General features: G+C 50.3%; 7 protein-coding genes across 7 annotated transcripts; 2 read left to right on the forward strand and 5 right to left on the reverse strand.

Moving 5' to 3' along the window:
- Positions 1 to 212: 212 nt before the first annotated feature.
- TREMEDRAFT_21790 (uncharacterized protein) lies at positions 213 to 1,847 on the reverse strand (the record flags this gene model as incomplete). The annotated part of the gene is made up of 7 exons (XM_007000390.1): positions 213 to 259; positions 310 to 420; positions 472 to 775; positions 822 to 885; positions 938 to 1,362; positions 1,414 to 1,692; positions 1,737 to 1,847. Coding segments are annotated over 7 exons (1,341 nt in total), but the record flags the coding sequence as incomplete, so codon positions are not given.
- A 630-nt stretch (positions 1,848 to 2,477) lies between these two features.
- On the reverse strand, positions 2,478 to 3,666 carry TREMEDRAFT_26128 (uncharacterized protein; the record flags this gene model as incomplete). The annotated part of the gene is made up of 4 exons (XM_007000663.1): positions 2,478 to 2,627; positions 2,678 to 3,250; positions 3,306 to 3,545; positions 3,592 to 3,666. 4 exons carry the CDS (start codon positions 3,664 to 3,666, stop codon positions 2,478 to 2,480), a joined length of 1,038 nt encoding a protein of 345 aa, XP_007000725.1.
- Positions 3,667 to 4,461: 795 nt separating this feature from the next.
- Positions 4,462 to 5,887, reverse strand: TREMEDRAFT_66830 (uncharacterized protein; the record flags this gene model as incomplete). The annotated part of the gene is made up of 5 exons (XM_007001817.1): positions 4,462 to 4,531; positions 4,576 to 5,273; positions 5,427 to 5,606; positions 5,653 to 5,765; positions 5,833 to 5,887. 5 exons carry the CDS (start codon positions 5,885 to 5,887, stop codon positions 4,462 to 4,464), a joined length of 1,116 nt encoding a protein of 371 aa, XP_007001879.1.
- A 2,634-nt stretch (positions 5,888 to 8,521) lies between these two features.
- Positions 8,522 to 10,312, reverse strand: TREMEDRAFT_41666 (uncharacterized protein; the record flags this gene model as incomplete). The annotated part of the gene is made up of 7 exons (XM_007000875.1): positions 8,522 to 8,739; positions 8,787 to 9,257; positions 9,300 to 9,403; positions 9,452 to 9,466; positions 9,519 to 9,814; positions 9,877 to 9,983; positions 10,087 to 10,312. The coding sequence occupies 7 exons, from the start codon at positions 10,310 to 10,312 to the stop codon at positions 8,591 to 8,593; spliced, it is 1,368 nt and encodes a 455-aa protein (XP_007000937.1). The 3' UTR covers positions 8,522 to 8,590.
- A 2,764-nt stretch (positions 10,313 to 13,076) lies between these two features.
- TREMEDRAFT_24694 (uncharacterized protein) lies at positions 13,077 to 15,494 on the forward strand (the record flags this gene model as incomplete). Its single annotated transcript, XM_007000469.1, has 12 exons — positions 13,077 to 13,213; positions 13,270 to 13,463; positions 13,512 to 13,586; positions 13,635 to 13,725; positions 13,774 to 13,883; positions 13,933 to 13,987; positions 14,035 to 14,155; positions 14,208 to 14,426; positions 14,476 to 14,638; positions 14,687 to 14,786; positions 14,833 to 15,230; positions 15,295 to 15,494. The coding sequence occupies 12 exons, from the start codon at positions 13,077 to 13,079 to the stop codon at positions 15,492 to 15,494; spliced, it is 1,863 nt and encodes a 620-aa protein (XP_007000531.1).
- Positions 15,495 to 15,899: 405 nt separating this feature from the next.
- TREMEDRAFT_41668 (uncharacterized protein) lies at positions 15,900 to 17,682 on the forward strand (the record flags this gene model as incomplete). Its single annotated transcript, XM_007000876.1, has 6 exons — positions 15,900 to 15,976; positions 16,030 to 16,293; positions 16,346 to 16,390; positions 16,436 to 17,100; positions 17,146 to 17,383; positions 17,428 to 17,682. Exons 1-6 carry the CDS (start codon positions 15,905 to 15,907, stop codon positions 17,680 to 17,682), a joined length of 1,539 nt encoding a protein of 512 aa, XP_007000938.1. The 5' UTR covers positions 15,900 to 15,904.
- TREMEDRAFT_70687 (uncharacterized protein) lies at positions 17,646 to 18,898 on the reverse strand. Its single transcript, XM_007001951.1, has 5 exons — positions 18,462 to 18,898; positions 18,368 to 18,408; positions 18,062 to 18,322; positions 17,926 to 18,018; positions 17,646 to 17,881 (listed from the first exon to the last, which is right to left on the reverse strand). Exons 1-5 carry the CDS (start codon positions 18,767 to 18,769, stop codon positions 17,793 to 17,795), a joined length of 792 nt encoding a protein of 263 aa, XP_007002013.1. The 5' UTR covers positions 18,770 to 18,898; the 3' UTR covers positions 17,646 to 17,792.
- Between the last annotated feature and the right edge of the window lie 19 nt (positions 18,899 to 18,917).

Consider the following 18,917-nt stretch of genomic DNA (forward strand, 5'->3'; position numbering starts at 1 on the left):
GCTACACATTGATAATTCTTAGCAATTCCTTCACAAACCACTCAGAGCCTACCAGAAGCTTTAGCCGAGGTAGCTTCGACTTCCTCAGTTTCAACTTTCCTCTCCTCAAACCTGACACCCGCAGCCACCCTCTCTCTTTCTTTCCTGTTAGCAACGATGACCCCGAGCTTCTTCCTGGACCCCGGACCTATGAGCCAAGTTGGGTTCTCCTCGAATAACACATCGATGTCTTCCAAGGCGGCGTTGGCTGTCTCGGGAACTACACATGTCAGTCATTCCATTCGTTTCTAAATAGATAGATCGACTTACCAAGTAGATAGATCATCGGTATGAATACGAAGTTGGTCCCACACCATAAAATGTAAGTTCCAAATTTGATGTTGCTGATAAGAACGGGTGAGATCATGACGACGAAGAAGTCTGATTCACATCAGCATTCAAAGGTATAGATTGGACATGAGAGATACTCACTGCAAAGCCAGAAACAGCCAGTGGCTATTGAAACGGATTTTGCACGGGTTTGAAGTGGAGTCACTTCGACAGGAAGAAGGAAAGGGATACCGTCAAATCCGATGGCGAAGAAAGTGTTGAAGACAAAGAGCATAACGGTGGCTACGTATCCCGCACCTTTGCTATTCGGATAGGCGATAGTTCCCGCCAAAACAGCCATGGTGAGACATTGACCAATAGCAGCGAAAAGCATGAGAGGTCTACGTCCGACTCGATCGATCAAGGGGATGGGGATGAAAGTAGCGAGCCAATATTCTAGACCATTCTATACTGTCTCAGTCATGATATTTCTGTGGGATGAATCGACTCACGAATCCGGACACCAATAGCGAAGTGTCTCGATTCAAGCCGATGGTGTTTTGGAACAATACAGGACTATATATCTCATCAGTGATGTTGGCGAAACAAATGAGGAGCAAAGACATACGCATAATAGGTGATCAAGTTGATACCAGATATCTGAAGCATACACAATGCCATGATGGCAAGAAGCATACGTTGTAAGAATCTCTGATGACCTTGGGTGAAGATATCGTGCCATGAAGCATCTGTCTCGGCTTCTTCAGCCAACGCCGTTTCGATGAGCAACATAGTCCTGTTGGTGTATTCTTCACGCTCTATAGGATCGGCTTCGGTTGATAACATGTCTACGACATCACGAGCTTCGGCGATGCGACCTTTCTTGATCAAAGCACGCGGAGAATCAGGCAAGAACAAAGCGAGGATGACGGTCATTGCGGCGAAAACAATCTGGAGGGAAAGGGGAAATCTCCAAGACCAATCGTTGTTTGCGGTCGCAGAGGACTTGTTGACTCCATAGTCCACCCAATAAGCAATGCAGATACCGAGGATCTGCTCAAGTCAGGAAACCCTGGCATGGACGCAGGAGAAATAAGAACTCACATTTACGTTCAGTTGCCAGAGCACGAGCTTCCCCCTGTTGTGTTCTTGAGCACATTCACCATTCCAAGTAGGCAAGACGGCGACGGCCATGCCATTACCAACTCCGGTGATGATCCGTCCGACGATCAATTGAGCGAGAGTGTAAGAAGTGAATTGAACGATGGCGCCAATACTGAGGATGACTTGACCGACCATGACCGTTACACGTCTACCGAAGCGATCTCCGCCCATGATGACGGAGAGTGCCCCGATGGCACAACCGATTTCGTATACCGCGACCTTGTTGGTCAGCATGTCAACTTGGCGGTGATATAGGAGCTCACGGTGAAACCTTGCAGAGTAGCATTACCATTCGAGATAGATGGAAAGGTCCTCTCGAAAGGAGGACTGGTTAAGAAACCACCCATGACACCTTGATCATAACCGAAGAGTATATTTCTAGAGAAGCATATCAGCGCGTGAGGATTTGAGAGACGCCAAGACCTACCCAATTCCACATACCGCAGTGATGAGGTATTGGATATAGACACTCTTTCTGCCCCTACCCCTCAAACTGTCCGTGAGGACAGTATAAGGTGCTGAGAAGGGCTTCATGTTGACAGTCGCACTTGCGGTGAAAGTACTCGAAAATGACTGGATGGAATGGGATGGGAGGGGGGTTGTAAGGATGCAGTGACTTCTGTCCGATATAAATAGACTCTTTCAGTGACCATGACCATGAATGATCGAGGGAAGAATCGGTGGAGGTAGGTTGAAGACATAATACCGAGACGAGCATAGTTCCTTGAATCCTTGAATCCTTAGAAGGATGATTCCGATCCGGGTCGGGGTATCCATGGGTCCCCGGGTTCATTGGCGCATCTTTAGGAACGCCATAACCACACCGATACCGACCCTGAACATCCACCTTTGAGGGGGCCCCGCTCAACGGCCGTCAGCGGATCAACGGACTCATGGTCACAAGACAGAGTAGCGAGTAGAGTATACGAGTGTCCGCGTCTTGTACGAAGAAGACCCTCTGCATCGTGTTACCCAACTACAACTCCGGAGCTTGTACAACGCCTTCAAACCAAACCCGCGTCCACGGCCGCTTTGAAGCTCTTCACGATAGGGACCATTCCACCTTCATCCGCTACGAATCCGAGACTGAGCGGATAAGAGAGATCAAAGTGAGTAGGCCATGATCCTACAAGCCTCCTGTTGATGGGATCGTCCTGTAGATTAGCCATCAATCATCTTCAATTTCTGATGGTGATGTACTGACCTTAAATTTAACCAACTTCAACGCTTCTTCCCCTGCTACCTCCTTCAAAGCGTCCAATTCTTCTTTGATCGTTGTTGTAAAGCCAGGCAGGTAAACGGCCCTGGTATGTGACAAGAACTTCTCAGCGGGGATATGCTTGGCGATCACAAAGTTCTTGATGGTCGTTTCCGGACTAGCGACCCACGTTTGAAGTTCGAGCTCCGGACTGTTCACATCGCTTCCAATCGGACATACAGCTTCTTGTCCATGTAACGGCTCTCTGATGATACCAGAGATAAAGGCCGAGGTAGCAGCGCTTGGAACTCCAGGTCGGACAACGATTGTAGGAAGACGAAGACTACGACCGTCCACGAACCCACGTCTGGTATACTCGTTGACCAAGAGTTCGCTGATGAGTTTGCCTGTACCGTATGCACCCTCGGGGGTCGCCATGGTAGCTGGAGTGACGATAGGAGGAGTCGGACCACCATAAACCCCGAGGGCTGAAGAGAAGATGAATTTGATCAACTGATCATTGAGACGAGGAGCATGTCTCGCTGCGTCCAACATGAGTCGAATGGAATCGATGTTAATCTGTTCATATAAGCACTGACTTTTGACTCAAAGGAGTGAGAGTATTGTGACGTACCTTGAGACCGAGATCAAAATTGTCTTCCGATCCCCTGCTCATGATCCCATGGAAGCAATAAATGGTATCGGGTACTCCGTACTCGGTTTTGAAGAGGTCTTCAACCTGGGCTTTGTCACTGAGATCCGCTTCAAGACAAATACAGTGTTTAGCGTTCTTGGGTGCTTTGGGTAGTACGATGTCACATAAAATGAGATGGACGTTAGGCGTCTTGGGATCTGAAAGAAGTTCACCGGCCAGCTACTTTGTAAGTTTCATCTCGAAGCGATCTCCTTGACAAACTCACGATGTTACCTAACCACCCGGCCGAGCCCGTGATGAGGACGACACTTTTGGGAGTTTCACCGTTGGTAGAGACCATGTTTGGATAGATTGCAGCTGATTAGATGATTGACAACTAGAAGAGAGAAGCATTACTATTGCTGGCATCTTGACATTCTTGGAGGAGAGACTGTGCAGCGAGATGAGAACGCCAAGACTTTAGGAGGTAGGATAGGTCCGGATTCCAGTATCAGGCCGGATACTTCCGGGGGAGTGCGGACGAGGATACAGTATGTCATGCTCCAGTCCACTTCACTCGTACGGTCTTTACTTGTCTAGTAACTGAACAACCCGGAGTCCGGCCAGACCGGGACGTCTGATCTTTGGAAGAAAGAGACAATACGAGTAGAGTTGACAAGAAGGAAATCGTTGACATAAGACCGGCAGGCACCCCCGCTAGATGATGGATGTTCTTCCGGTTGAAAGACGGCCACGGGACTCTATCGTAACCCGTTACCTTTCCTTTTCTTTCCCCACATGAGGCGACTCGTACAACTTCATTGGCCATTGACCATTGTACTCTACTCATGTAAGCGAGGATGCGCACAAATGTCGTGTTCGTCTGTGCGTCTCCTCACACCTCAAGCAGGTCTCGTTAGATTAAGTAATACCTCTTCCATTGTTCCATCAACCCATTCAGACTCCTGACCCTAGGACGAGAAAACATCTCGCCAGGAGCGCCAGCCGAGGCATAACACCTTTCGAGCCATCTACAATTCCAGGTATCTACCAAGGATAGATCCGCTGGTCTGAGTCATGCACAGTCGTTTCAACAGCGAACGCGATGGCTCCCATGAACTGCTGCATCATGTAAACTCGTCTCGTCTCGTCACGTCTAGACCCTCCCTAAATACTTATCCACCAAATCGGCCGCCTCAAGCCCTACTCCTATGCTCGTCTGATATCTGACAATTAGCGCTGATCATGCAAATGTAAATGTGGGACTCGCCCAGCCGGTCCGATTCCATATGCATGGACCACTCCGACATCTTGTCCGATGACCTCTTTGACATGAGCCGGTAACATTCCCAACCGTCCTTCCATACCCTGACCGATCTTTCTTTCCTCGAGCTCCAACCTGATACCTCCATACCTCGCCGGTCGAAGACCAACATTGTGCGATACAATGTCGATATTCTGCCAACCATTACCGTCTCCCAAAGCTGTGCATATCTCATAAGCTGTTTTGAGAATGCGTTCACCCGTCGCTGGATCCGGCAAGGTGGAATATTCGTTCTCCAAATATGTTCCGCCGAGAATCAGATGACCATCAGGTCCAGGTCGAGGGATAATATATGCCGCTTGTCCCTTCGGTAAACCTCTTTTGATGCTGATGCAGGCTCTGACATCTGGGGCTCTGACGAGCACTGTTTGTCCTCTGACAGGATAGACAAGTGAATCTTCTACTCCGAGTAGTGTCCGGCTCCCGAGACCGGTGGCGTTTACGACTAGCTTGACGGGACCCAGGGAGGGGAGGCAGTAGGCTTCATCTAGAGATGAGACACGGACACGGATGATAGGTACTCCAACAGCTCGAAGGTTCTTGGCGAGATGACCGATGTATTCAGGTGGATTGAGTGTATAAGAGGTGAATGTGACGCCGGATTTCATACCAGGAGGAAGGTCTGAGAGCTTCAGAGGTCGGTACTACCAATCAGCAAAACTGTTATTCTCAGTAACTCGTACTAATGAGTCCACAGTTGACTGTTTTGAGAGCTTGAACATCACAGTAGTACGAGTACTGCGGAGAGGAGAGGTGAGGGGAGGGGAGGGGGGGGGGGGGGACGGAAAGAGGCGTACATCAAAGACGATGTCCTTGTACCACAAGTCGACAGGAGCATCCTCGATACTGTAATACAGATACTCTGTCCGAGTTATGAGATCCGGTATCTCTTTCGATAATTGAGCAAACGCATTGAAAGTGGTGATATCTCTTTGAGCCGTAGCGGCCGATGGTTCAAAAGGAGACCAATTGGCACCCTACGGATTCAGCATCTCATCCACGGATATAACAACGACAACGCACCGCCCAAGGACTGGCAAAAGCCGTCGAATGAACGTCCTCGGGAAGATCTCTTGCCACTATGGCGACTCTCACACCACGTTTAGTGAGCTCTGTGGCGATAGCCAGACCTTGAACTGGACGTCAGACTGTACTTTCTAATGAGGACAAGGGATGGATGTACTGTACTGTATCATAACTCACTACCAGCTCCGAGTACCACCACGTCGGCCTTACCCTGCGTTGTGAGACAGCTCATATCGGGACGATATCACTCGTTGTTGACCCCGTATGGACGGTTTGAAGAGGACCAGTGAAAGGTAGATAGAAGAAGCAGAAGTCGACCTGTTTGGATGATAGACATGCTTCTTTTCTTGATCAGCGTTATCTTCGGTCTTTGCCGGACTGATTGGCATCTGTCGATCACGCCCATCAACCATCTCCCCATCTGGCCATGGGGAGGTGTGTGGAGTGATATCATAGTATCATCAGGTCACAAGACAAGAGGTATCGGATTGTGACCTTTCGAAGTCAGAATAATTACATCAAAGTTCAGACCTGCGGGTACCTTGAAAGGTTGCAAGCTTACTCACTACTCACACGCAACTAACTTGCACACTGCCACAGAAAATATGGCTGCTTCCTTCCATCAACACGTGATACCCTTGCCAGCAATCGACCTTCCCCTTCTGATCAACTGGTCCGCATACGAGCCGGTCCCAGGTGTGAGAGGACAGAGGTAACGAGTGCATCTTATAGCATCGAGATAAAGGGGAGGATTCCCAATAAATCCTACCCGTCGATCATGTGACATACTCTGTACAATAATACTTTCTACTAATTGGTCGATGCAAAGATGCAGGATGATTAATGTGTACAGAAAAACCCACAACGGTCACAGGCTGATGTAATATGACAACAGGAATGCCTCACGATATTACACCATCACTTCTCTTCGACGTTTCTATTCGTTTCTGGCTCTGGCTCTGGCGTCCCGGTATCTCCTACTGGCGACCCTTCTTCATTCATCTCCACCCATCCCAGCACGCGCTGACCAGCGATTCGTACCTCTTCCTTTCCTCTCTCTACAGCCCGTTGCCCACGTTGCTTCATCCCCTCCACCATGCTGATTATCCTCTCCCATCGTGCCTCAATTTGTGGATCAACCATGTCATTGTCGAAAGAGTCATTTCCTTCCTCCTCGGCCATGATGGACATGATCGATGGATGCGATTCGGTGATATTAGGAGAGGAGGGAAGTGATGGAATCGGTATACCGCCAAGAGAATCTCGCAGCGCTCTTCGTAATTTGAGGATCTCTGCACGTTGACGGGCTTTTGTCGCTTCCAAAGATTTGTTAATGGCTAAAAGGCTGGCATTTGAGATTTCTAAATCGGCTATCTGAACTCATCAGCCCGTTACAGATGAGTCAGGGCGAGATACTTAACTCACCTTTCTGTTGATCTTTGCCTCATCCACTTCCGCATTCAGCACAACATTTACATCAGGATTCTCCAACTCATCCGAGATTGCGAATGAGGTATCATCACCAACAGAACTTTGTTGCGCCTCCACGACAGCAAACTTGTAGCCTGATTCGCTGCCACTTGCACTCCCAGCAGCGAGCGGCACAGATCTGTTCCAATCTGTCGGTGTTTGAAGGGGTGTAAGCACCGGCAGGTCCACCAAGCGGAGTTGAGGGCTGTGTGGTGGAAGTGGGAAATGTGGAGGGTGGTGAACAGCAGGATTGACTGGCATCTTGCGAAGTTTTATCCCGACACTCAGCTGCGGACTTGTATCAGCAAGTGGTGTGACAGGGCAAGATGCAGTAGGATGTTGTTTGAGATGGCCAGCTGCCATATTCATCAACGGTTCAGAGGATAGCGAGGTGAACGTCGTCCGGGGGGATGACTTTGCTGATCTTGAGGTTATGTCGGATAAGAGACTCTTCGTAGGTGAAGGCGATCGAGCGACTCGTCCATTCAGAGGAGGGGACAATAGAGGTGAGTTTGCTGCACCTGGAAGAGATCGCGACGAGGTGATGGGCACTGAGGGAGAGGGAGTTGATGGACCGGGACGTACCCGATCCCGGGTAGTATCTCCAGTCGCAGGTCTTGACCTTGAAGCATTGCGTGGAGGTTGAGTCGATATGTTTTCCGTGTTGGACTTGGAGGTGAAGGAAGTAGAGGCTTGATTACCCTTGCTCAAGGTGTTCGCTCGAACTCGAGTCACCGGGGGGATTGTTTCTTGTTTGAGAGGGGATGAACTGACATCTCGTTTGAAAGGTGAAGATCGTCCAGACAGAGAGGGAGACGCGGAGTTCGTTGTAGAAGTCACAACAGTCCGGGATCTGACGTGTGCGGAAGGTAAGGCAGGTACAGGAGGTGTTCTCTGGCCGGCGGACGATTGAACTACGGATGAACGCAGAGAGGAGGTCGATGGATGGTTGCGCAGGTTAGGTCGGGAAGGTTTGGTTGGATCCAGTCCCAAGGATGAAGGATCAATCTTAGCACGAGGTCTGGGCTGTGAGAGAGGGGTAAGAGGTTGACTGGAGGGTGAAGGAGAGGAGAGCGAGTGAATGACCTGACCGGTGACCTGGGACGGTGAGCTCTTTGTACCGTCTGGGAACACACCGGTACGGCCGGTACACTGGCTTGATCACTCACTCTAGGACGAGGTTTGAGGGGCTCTGTCATGACTCTAGGTGGCTGTGAGCGGAAGACATTGAGGCGACTTGCGAGGTCGGGAGGAGAGAGAAGATGTTCTAAGTTTGATGACGAGGGGGATCGGTCGGATGACATGAAAGCAGTCACGTGTCACAATGTGCGGCTATACTGTGGAATACCCATAGTCACTCGTATGTATGACTGTGCTACAAGTATGCGAGGAGAATGCCTACAGTCGATGCATGTCAATGTCTCTCAATGTGATGTAACGCGTTCGCCCCCCGCTGCTTCATCCTTCACCACTCCAGCTCGCAACCGATGGCGATGTGATCGCTTGCCGTGATGCCCTTGCGAGGAAGTCCTTCGCCCAGTTGTTCGCCCGTAGCAGGTTGCAGAAGTTGAGTCACTTCTACTTTCATTTCACCCGGTAGGACAAAGAGATAATCTATCCGTGAGCTTGCTTGCTTTGACAACACCCAAGTCGAGACATACCCAGGGTGAGCTTCCACAAAGGCGTGAAGCAAGTGTAGCTCGGTTCATGAGCTGCACATCTGTCCAACGCCTCTTGTTGCTCGCTTCGTTGACCAAAAGTCTCACCATCCCACGTCGATGCACCATATACGCTCCTGCAGCCAGAGCCGAGGAGCGTGCTGACCAGCTCTGCCAACTGTGAAGCTGTGAGGATCCCATCTTCAGGCTGTGGGGATCGAGTGTTTGGCAGCGAGCCTTGGCTAGAGTTTGATCCCTCACCTTCGTGTTCTTCCTTGACTTCTTGTCCGTTTGGCCGAGGTTCTGTATCGACCTGGTCGAGGACGGCTTGAGGAATAGGTTGAGGGAGGACGGGGTCAACGGATTTGTGAACAATACGACTTTCATTGATGCGTAGAGACATGGCTTTGGAGAGGGGTAGCGAGGGTTGCGTGAGTAGCTGATAGGTTGGTTCGGACGGCTGAGTGTTTAAATCTGAAGGTGAGTACAAGCCCAGAGCCGTGCATGCTCACGTACCACCGGACAGTATAGCAGGCCAGGACTTATTCCCATGTTCTTGCTGGAATTGACGGATGGCTCGTAGCAGTATGATACATTGACGTATGCGTTCATAAGTGAATCTGGCCGTCAGCATTAGTCATTTTGATCAGGTTGTCCCTGTAGCTTACTTGGGATGCCAGAATCTGTTTGTCAGCCAAAATAATTTTCAGCAAGTCCTCGGTAGAAGTAGCTCACAGATGAGTCGTGGCAACGTACACGCCTGTACCGTCATTCCGCTCCAAGGCCACCACCAAACCTATATTCTTCGTCAGTCTCGTACCTCCTCGCCTTTGACGGCCGCCGTCTTCACCCAGACTGGGCGGAGAGAGACTTAGTTCCCCTTCGTCCAGATGGATGACCTTTTGAGCCTTGACGCGGAATATAGACCGTCGGTAGAGGGTGACGAGACCATGCGATTTGCCATGACCAAAAGCTTGAACTGCTTCGTGATGGGGAAAAGAAATGATGAGATCGTTTAGACGGTCACACTCCTGGGTACAGATCAGCGTCATCACTACTCATGGTAGACATGTGTGCGATGATCATCACTCACCTGGAGGCAGATGATATCAGCCGACGCATAATACGCCAGCTCTGAGAGAAGCAACGACTTTCTCTCTGACCATTTCAAGCAGTCAGACCCCGGGAAGAGATCTCGCCCTGATCATGTCAGTCACACCAGCTCGGGTCATGTCACGCACTGACGAGAGTTTGGGCCAGGATCTGAGAGGATAAGCTGGGACAACGAAGGGGAAGGAATGACTCGCATTCCAGGTGACTATCTTGAGCTTGTGAGGAGAAGAAGTAGTGGTAGTAGTAGTAGTGTCGTGAGGGAGTGGGATCCAATCGCGACGAAGGAAAGATGGAAGTGCTTCCTTGTTGGCATGATGTTGAGTTGTGAGTGTCTCGCACGCTTGAACCCTTTGAGCATCCTTGTCAGACGGCGTGGCCTCCTTGGGCTCTGAAGGAGTACGAGTTGAGATGGGCATGATAGGATGGTAAAGTGATGATGATGATGATGATGATGATGATGATGTGAAAGCGACATGAAATGTAAAGGTTATTCATTCCTCTTCATCTCTTACAATTATTGTTACATACATACTAATATCACATAGCATAAGTGCTATACTTAAGACCACCCCTCTCTTCTCCTCCCTCGCACTAGCCCTGTCATGCCGATACTTTCATCTTATCTCGTGTCTCATGTGCATTGGACGATGACTCAAGCTCGCTGTCAGCCCAACGCCAAGTTACCTACCGTCGGTCTGGCCTCAGAGCAGTGAGCCCCCCTTCGTACCTTCGTAGCCTTTAGGGCCAGTGTCCTCCTCGATGACACCGCCAACGCTATCATTCCAGCTATGCAAATCTCGACCCACCCCTTCTCGTAATCTCATACCCGAGCATGAACCGAACAACTCCTAGTGGATCCGAATTCAAGCCGAGGAGAGGACACCCACATTTCCTCCACACGAGACTCCCATTCATGGACACCTCTCACATCCTGTCCTCGTAGCTTCCATCTCAGTCGTTCATACAGACAACTCAAATCCACCATGCAAGGCCGACCTTCCTTTACGAGACGGGCTCAGCCTAACGCCAACGTATCGTCTTCTTAACGAATTGCCACTTTTCTCTCGTAAATTTAATTGCTTACCCCATCCAGCGTCAAATATGCGACATTGATCACCTAAAGACATGATGAATTGTTCCCTCTTGTTGACGTTTGGTGTCTCAATCGATGTCGTCTATATGTTGTCGCAACCGAAGATTCGTCTCTCCTTGGACGATCCGTTATCAAGCTTTCAGTATATAGGCAGCACCAGCAATATTGCCCTCTCATCTGATCTTTCTTTCTTCATTTCTTTCTCCAGGCCCGGCCGTCTGTCTTTCATTTCTTCTTTCGACTTTGAACTTACTTCGATCATTCCATAAAGCCTTATAATAATCATTTCGGGCATCATTACATAGACCGCTTCAATATCCTAAAATGCGCTTTTTTTCGTTGGGAGCCATAGTCGCTATTTTGACCAGCTTGGCACGAGCAAACCTCACCCCGGCCCCTCATCAGAGAGGTCTTTCCTTGACGACCGACATCTGTGCCTCCATCTCCATCACAATACCCCTGTTCGCCGATATCAAACTTCTCGGGATTGAGATTTTGATGGCAAACATCGTCATCTTCGATCGGTGAGTGGGTGTTGGACGATCTTGGGGGTTCGTGGCTGATAACGTAGCACCTGTCTTTGTATTTCTGCCAGCACCATGACGCAGTCCACAAAATTGCTGCTAGACGAAAAGTTGTCCGTCTCTGTCGGAGCCAGTATACTCTTGACTGGATCGGGTATGAACGTACCGCAAGGTCACACCCTGCGACTCATGACTCATGCCGACTTGTACGAGCATGTGCGGTTATCGATACTTGACCAAGTGAGTTTTTTGAGACCGTTTTCGTCAGGAAAGATTACTCACACTGCAAGCTGCATTCTACTCCCTCTCAATGCCAATATCCACGAGGTGCTATCCCTGATCAGTGCGGCGGATGTGGACACAGTAAGTCAACCCCACCACCCCTCAAGGCTGAATCACACAGCCGGAGGCTTCTCAGCTGACATTTCAGGCTGCCCCGCAGGTCAGCAAGTGTGTAACAATCAGTGCACAGACAAGTCAGTCGCGTGCCAGTCGAATGTGCCAAGAAGGAGGGATCAGCTACCTCTCGGTGGAGGCAAATGGTGTCGAGGTCGCCAACAATTATGCCTTATACCCGGGTCTTCCGGTAATGATCGAGCCGACTTTGAATGCATAGACACGAAGACGGATTTGGAGTCTTGTGAGTCGCGTCTACCGCAGATTCACCGGTCGGTCAGTGATTTCATACGCTAACGTTGTCAGGCGGCGGGTGCCTGTACCCTTCAGGTTCTGAACAAAGGCCAGGAAAAGACTGCTCGAGTCTTCCTGGAGTTCGAGCCGTCGCTTGTATCTCTGGGCAATGTTTCGTCCACGGATGCCTGCGGGGTTGGACGACAGGACCAGACAGAGGCTCTTGCATCCCCAACAACGGTACCCTTCTGGTCAAGGTGACTTAGTGACAGACGATCCCGACGTGTCTCGAGGACAAGTGGGATTTATCTATAGGACAATTTCTCTCGGAGGACATGAGACTGTTTTGACTTTTTTTCTTCGCGCTTACGGAATTGATGCGGCGTAATTGGTGCCAAGCTTACCAATTTCGATTATTTCGACAGGGTAACAGCGGCAAGTGAAAGATGACCTGCAGGGCGTTCCCCCCAGATGCCACTGCCGAAATGCAAAGACGCAGGTGGCTTGTTCTTCCCGACAGCTTTTCCAATCCTCGCTCTACTACTCTAGCCGGCTCCGTCTTTTTTCCATCCCCAGTCGCCCCCGTTTTCACCCGCCCTCTCTTGTTTCACCTTGCAACATCTTTACTCGTACCGTCGAAAAGACTGGAACTCGCTGAGCCCCGTGAAAACCCCGTGGGCTGCCCCGCTTCTCCCCAGGAAATCCCCAGTCTGGGGCATCATCACAAGACGCAAAATCCTCGTCGACCTCTTCACTGCTGACACCCCGCTTATTTCTCAGACCGAACAGCATATCCGTACCTTCAAACGGGGTTCGGGCCGGGATAGACCGCGGAAAAGTCTTTATATGCTGACTGCTCCGACAGCAGACTGTTTTCTATCGCCTCTCCGCACTTCAACAAATTACGCAGCTCACATGATGAGCAGCGGCAGCATGACACCCCCCACACCAGCCGCCACCAAGGAGGACAGCTCATACAAGACTAAAGACATTCGACACATCGAGCGTACTGGTTTGGAGAAAGAACACTATGAACATGTGATGAGCCGTAATCTCAATGTCTCTGCAAAGTAAGCGTTCAAATCACTGGACGATGAGACGAGCAGACGGGTGCTGATTAAGTGAGAATCCAAAACCCCCTTCTTGGTGTCACTCGACCCGGACTTCAAGCGCTGGTTGACGACTTCTGCGCGGAATACGGCTTTGAGGACAAGGATCTCTGGAATCGGGCTGCCATTCTTGCACAAAATCCCAACGACTATGATGGAATTCCCGAGTTGTCTCAGGACGACAAATACTGGGCTAAGAGAGAGGTCACTAGTGAGTTTACCGCTGATCGAGGAACTGCGAGGTTGCTGACAAACCCAGACAAGTGGGATCTCACTGGCCAGATGTGGTTCCTCTGTTTCGTCGCTTCATTGGGTTCCGCTATCCAAGGTTGGGGTGAGTCATTCGAGTAATAATGGATCACTGGCAGCGCTGACCAATCAGACAGTACTGGTGCAAACGGTGCCAATCTGTCCTTCCCTCGGGAATTCGGCATCGAAAACAATACTTGGCTAGTGGGCATGGTAAACTCTGGGTGAGTTGTCTTGTCGATACCGGTTTGGAAAATCTCACCTGACGACAGTCCCACTCTCGTCACCGGTCTCTTCTCCGCGATGCTCTGCGACCCGATGAACCACTACTTCGGTCGAAGGGGTACCCTCTTCATCTCCGGTTGGTTCTGTATCTTCCCAGGTGAGTCAAGCGCGTTCAAAATCTAACCGCCTTTCACTGACGAGTGCAGTCTTATGCCAGGCCTTCACCCACAACTGGTACGAACTCTTCATTTGCCGTTGTCTGTGAGTGGTCTCATTGCTGTATCCGTGACCAGTGGCTAAGAGCGTAGCTTGGGTGTGGGAATCGGAACCAAGATCTCCACTATACCGATTTACACTGCCGAGTCTGCTCCTGCTTCAATCCGTGGAGCGGTATCTCTTACCTTCCAGTTCTGGGTTGCCTTTGGCTCTGTGAGTCATCTCTATCACTGCACTGCGTGTGCTCAGCTGACGATCCCCAAAGGTCCTCGGTTTCTCCACCAATCTGATCTTCATGCGAGTCGGTAGGCTTGCTTGGCGTTTCCAACTCGCGGCTGCTTTCATCCCTGCGCTCGCCGTCGTGCTCTTAGTTTGGTTCATTCCCGAATCGCCCCGTTGGTTGATGAAGCGCAACAACTATCCCAAGGCTTTCCGAAGTTTCCTCAGGCTGCGCAAGTCACAAATACAAGCCGCAAGGGATATGGTGAGTGCACTTGGTTCTCATAAGCCGGACCGGCGCTGACGAGTGCTAGTTCTACGCCCACTGCCAAATCCAGGAAGAGAACGAAGCTTTCCACGGGACCTCCTGGTTCACTCGTATGCGTGATATATTCACGGTTCCTCGACTCCGAACTGCCAACCTGGCCAGTTGGGTCGTCATGATCTCCCAGCAATTGTGCGGTATCAACGTCATGGGTGAGTTTTGATGACTTTTGGTGATCCGATCAATGCTGACTCCGACAGCCTACTACTCCTCGACCGTCTTCGTACAAGCTGGATACACGAGCGAGCAAGCGTTGCTTGCCAGTTTGGGCTTCGGGTTGGTCAACAGTGTCTTCGCTATGTGAGTCACTTGTCATCACTGAGTGTTCTGTCGGCTGACATAGGAGCCCTGCGATCTGGACCATTGACAGCTTCGGTCGACGGAACCTCATGTTGTTCACTTTCCCTCTCATGAGTCTCTGTCTTTGGTGGGCCGGATCAATGTTCTTCATGGATTCATCGAATCCCGCCAGAGTACCAGTTATCGCCGTCGCCGTCTACATCTTCACCGCTCTTTACTCGCCCGGTGAGGGTCCTATCCCCTTCTTGTACTCGGCCGAGTCATATCCTTTGACCCACCGAGAGGTCGGTATGTCATGGGCTGTTTCGCAAAACAACCTTTTCTCCGCCCTCCTTTCTCTCACCTTCCCGTCGATGTTGTCGACTTTCAAGCCTTACGGTGCCTTCTACTTCTATGCGGGTACCAATATCCTTGCTGTCATCCTCATCTTCTTCTTTGTACCTGGTACGTCCATTTTCCTCTACCATCCAGCATGACTTACTACGCGTGTATCTGTATCTAATTTCAGATACATCTCGCAGGACGCTAGAAGAGCTCGACTTCATCTTCGGTGTCCCCGTTCACGTCTTCGCCAAGTATCAATGGTCCACATGGCTTCCGTGGTTCTTCAAGCGCTACGTTCTCTTCCAAAAAGACGCGTACCTGAAGCCTTTGTACCACCTCGAGGGCATTGGCGGGACCTTGCCCGATGTTGTCGGTGGACACTGAGGGAGATTGGTCGAGATGTGGGGCGAGTGACGTATGTGTTCCCCTTGGGTGTTTTAGTATGAAAGAAGTGAAATGTAGGAAGTAGTAAATTTGTCTAGGGTTTATTTGATGTATGACATTCCTCTTGCCACGATGCGTGCGTGCGTGCGTGAGTGTAGTGTGTATGTACGTGTGAGCTGATTCCTAACCTAGCCTACTTGGAGCCTGCATAGTTATCGTTGTCGTGCACGAGTACCTGTACTCTACCACCCAGCACAGCGGTGCAGCGGTCGGGATAGAGTGAGGTAGAAGGGATGACTCGGCCGAAGCCGGTGAGGCAATACGGCGTGCTCGGCCGGTGAGTATTTTACCTGGTATCGAGTCCACTTTGACCTGTGTACTCATTCGTCTTCTCGCTCATCACGTCAGGCATGCAGAATGGCCATCAAGTAGCAGAGCAGCCGTACCAGTCCAGGACTCACAACGCGGAGCAGTTTGAAGAGGTGGGTCTCAAGTCACTCCCCTAGTCACCGGTTGTAGCGGTTGCTCATGACAGCTTCTCGATGCCGTACGGGAAGAGTTGACACCTTTCATCCGTGCCGCAGACCAATCGTCCTCAAACAAGCATGCTCTCTCTTCTAGTCGTACCCTCGTGAACCCGTTACAACCTCGCGCCTTGACAGAGCAGCTGGATTTGGATTTACCGCAAGTAGGAACTGGCACTCCTGGACTTCTTCAAGCAATACAAGATGTGCTCCGAGGAAGTGTTAATACTTGGGATCAGGGGTTCATGGACAAGCTATATGCCTCCACAAACCCAGTGAGTCACTTTTGACTCTAGACTTCGTAGGTAAGGGAACTGACATTCTGAGGTTGGTGTCATCTCCGAGCTCGTTTTGGCAGTTTTAAACACCAATGTGAGTGTTCTTCCTTCCTCCAAGTCACCATTGACACCAGCGCAGGTACATGTCTATCACGTCTCTCCTGCCCTGACATTGATCGAGAAGAAGGTCAGCCGGGCTCTAGCGGATCTCTTTGGCTTCAATGGTCCTCATGGTGGTGGTATCTCTCAACCGGGTGGTTCAGCGTCAAACATGTCATCCATCATCGTGGCTCGTAACACTCTGTTTCCCCATACGAAGAAACGAGGTTTGGTGGGCTTGAAACCAGTCCTCTTTACTTCTGCCCATGGACATTATTCACTAGAGAAAGCCGCCCAAATCATGGGATTTGGAAGTGATGCTTGTCGATCGGTGTCATGTGATGAAGATGGTCGAATGATTCCTTCCGAGTTACGTCGTCAGATCAAGCAAGCGATACAACAGGACGAAGCACCTTTTTATGTGAACGCGACAGCCGGTACCACCGTACTGGGAAGTTTTGACCCTTTGGAAGCCATAGCCGATATTTGTGAGGAATTTCATCTGTGGATGCACGTCGATGGAAGTTGGGGAGGGAGCGTCGTTTTCAACTCTTCCATTGGACAAGGTAGACTGGACGGAATTCATCGTGCCAACAGCATCACCATCAGTCCACACAAGATGCTCGGTGTCCCGATAACATGCTCTTTCTTGCTTGGCAGAGATATGCGACAGTTTCATCGAGCCATGACGCTTCCCGCAGCTTAGTGAGTTCATCCTGATCAATCAAAGAACATGATGTTGACACACAGTCTCTTCCACGAAGACGCCAACGAAGATGGTAAAATATACGATTTGGCAGATCTGACACCGCAATGTGGACGCAAAGGAGATGCTCTCAAAGTATACCTTTCATGGACGTTCTACGGAGCTCAAGGATACTCGGACAGGATTGCAAGAGCATACGCCCGGGCAGATGACTTTGTCACTCAGTTGGAGAAATCCCCGAATACATACTTGGTGTCTCGAAGACCGCTGCCCTGTTTGCAGGTGAGTCCACTGCTACGTCACGTATGATACTGCTGACTGATTAGGTATGCTTTTACTATACCCCGGGAAGACTCCTCTCTGATAACGTCACCAATAGCCGGCGTACCGAGGACATGGTGAGAAGGCTGCTACACAGAGGCTTTATGATTGACTTTGCGTCTGGCAAAAATGGCAAGTTCATCAGAGTCGTGATCAACGGGGATACATTGCCCGGCACGGTCGAGGCTCTGCTCGAGTGCATCGAGGAGGAAGGTAACAGGTTATTAGATCAAGAGATGCATCAGGGACTCGTTTTATAAAGATTGTGAATTAACGAAAAGTTAATGTAGGTCTAATTGAAGGTCTCGCTAGCCATAAATTTCCAAAATCAACATACGTGCTCCAACATCTGATTGTACTCGATATTCTCTCATAGATAGGCACTGCGTCTGGCCTTGCCATTGGGCACACAAGATCTACCATCAGAGCTGACAGTATGATAACGATCACAAGACAGTACTAGTCGCGTAAGCCTCGAAAAACACTATCGCCACTTGACTCACCGAGACATTTACTACTACGACATTGGACTTCGTTCACACCGTCGATTGAAGTGCAATCAACTGCTTCGGCTGACATGGGGCAAGCGCCGCAAGCTACTGAATCAGCGAGAGCTACGCCACACAACAACAGACCTACCAGTGACATCGCTGGCCGTGTTGACACATTCAAAACCCCCTCTGGAATAGGCGCGACAGTGAGAGTGACCGGCACTGCACATCTGCCGAGCGAGCAGAGGTGATGGTGCGGCGCGGGGCAGACCGTTCTTCAGGTTGTGCTCCAGAGCACGTCGGCGTCGACTCGATCCACTAGGGGTCGGTCCATCTACAGGGTTCACGGTGAAGTCATTTTCGATATTATACAGAGTGGGTTTGACACCAAACCGAATTGTTATGCCCCCTAGATCTCAGTACCAGTTGTCAACCACTGCAAAATTGTACTAACAGTCTGGATCGCCATCTTCAGCGGCCTGGGCAAGCTGGCCTCTGCGATCATCAGTGAAAAGTCTGACGGAGACATCGAGACACAGATGACTCACTTGGTCTTCGAGCAAGTACTAGTGAGACTGCCCGAGGAACTGAATTGGACGATAGGGCAATTGTAAAGGAGACCTGCATCAAGATCTGTGAGGTAGATGCTGTTGACCGGAACTTGAGGGTTGGTGCAGGCGGAAGGTGAATACGAGTACGTGACTGAATATCCTGTGGTGTCCGTTGTGCTGTAGGTTGGATTCAAATCGAATCCCACGATTTGAACGGAGTTGCCACAGGCCTGAATTTGAGCCTGAGTCTGAGCCAGAACAGGGGCGGTGAAACCGAACAATAAAGGGAGGAGGTGAAAAAACATGTCGGCGAGGCGAATGATTAGGAATTCGGGGTGGTCGGTAGAAAGTCGAGGATGATAAAAGAACGGATGGGCTGTCGACGAGTGGCAGCTTGTTTTGAACTGTTTGAAAAGAGAGAACGTGGGTGGAGTCAACACAATTCTGTGAGTA

This window comes from Tremella mesenterica (genome assembly GCF_000271645.1).
Source record: "Tremella mesenterica DSM 1558 unplaced genomic scaffold TREMEscaffold_1, whole genome shotgun sequence".
In the NCBI taxonomy this organism is placed as follows: domain Eukaryota; kingdom Fungi; phylum Basidiomycota; class Tremellomycetes; order Tremellales; family Tremellaceae; genus Tremella; species Tremella mesenterica.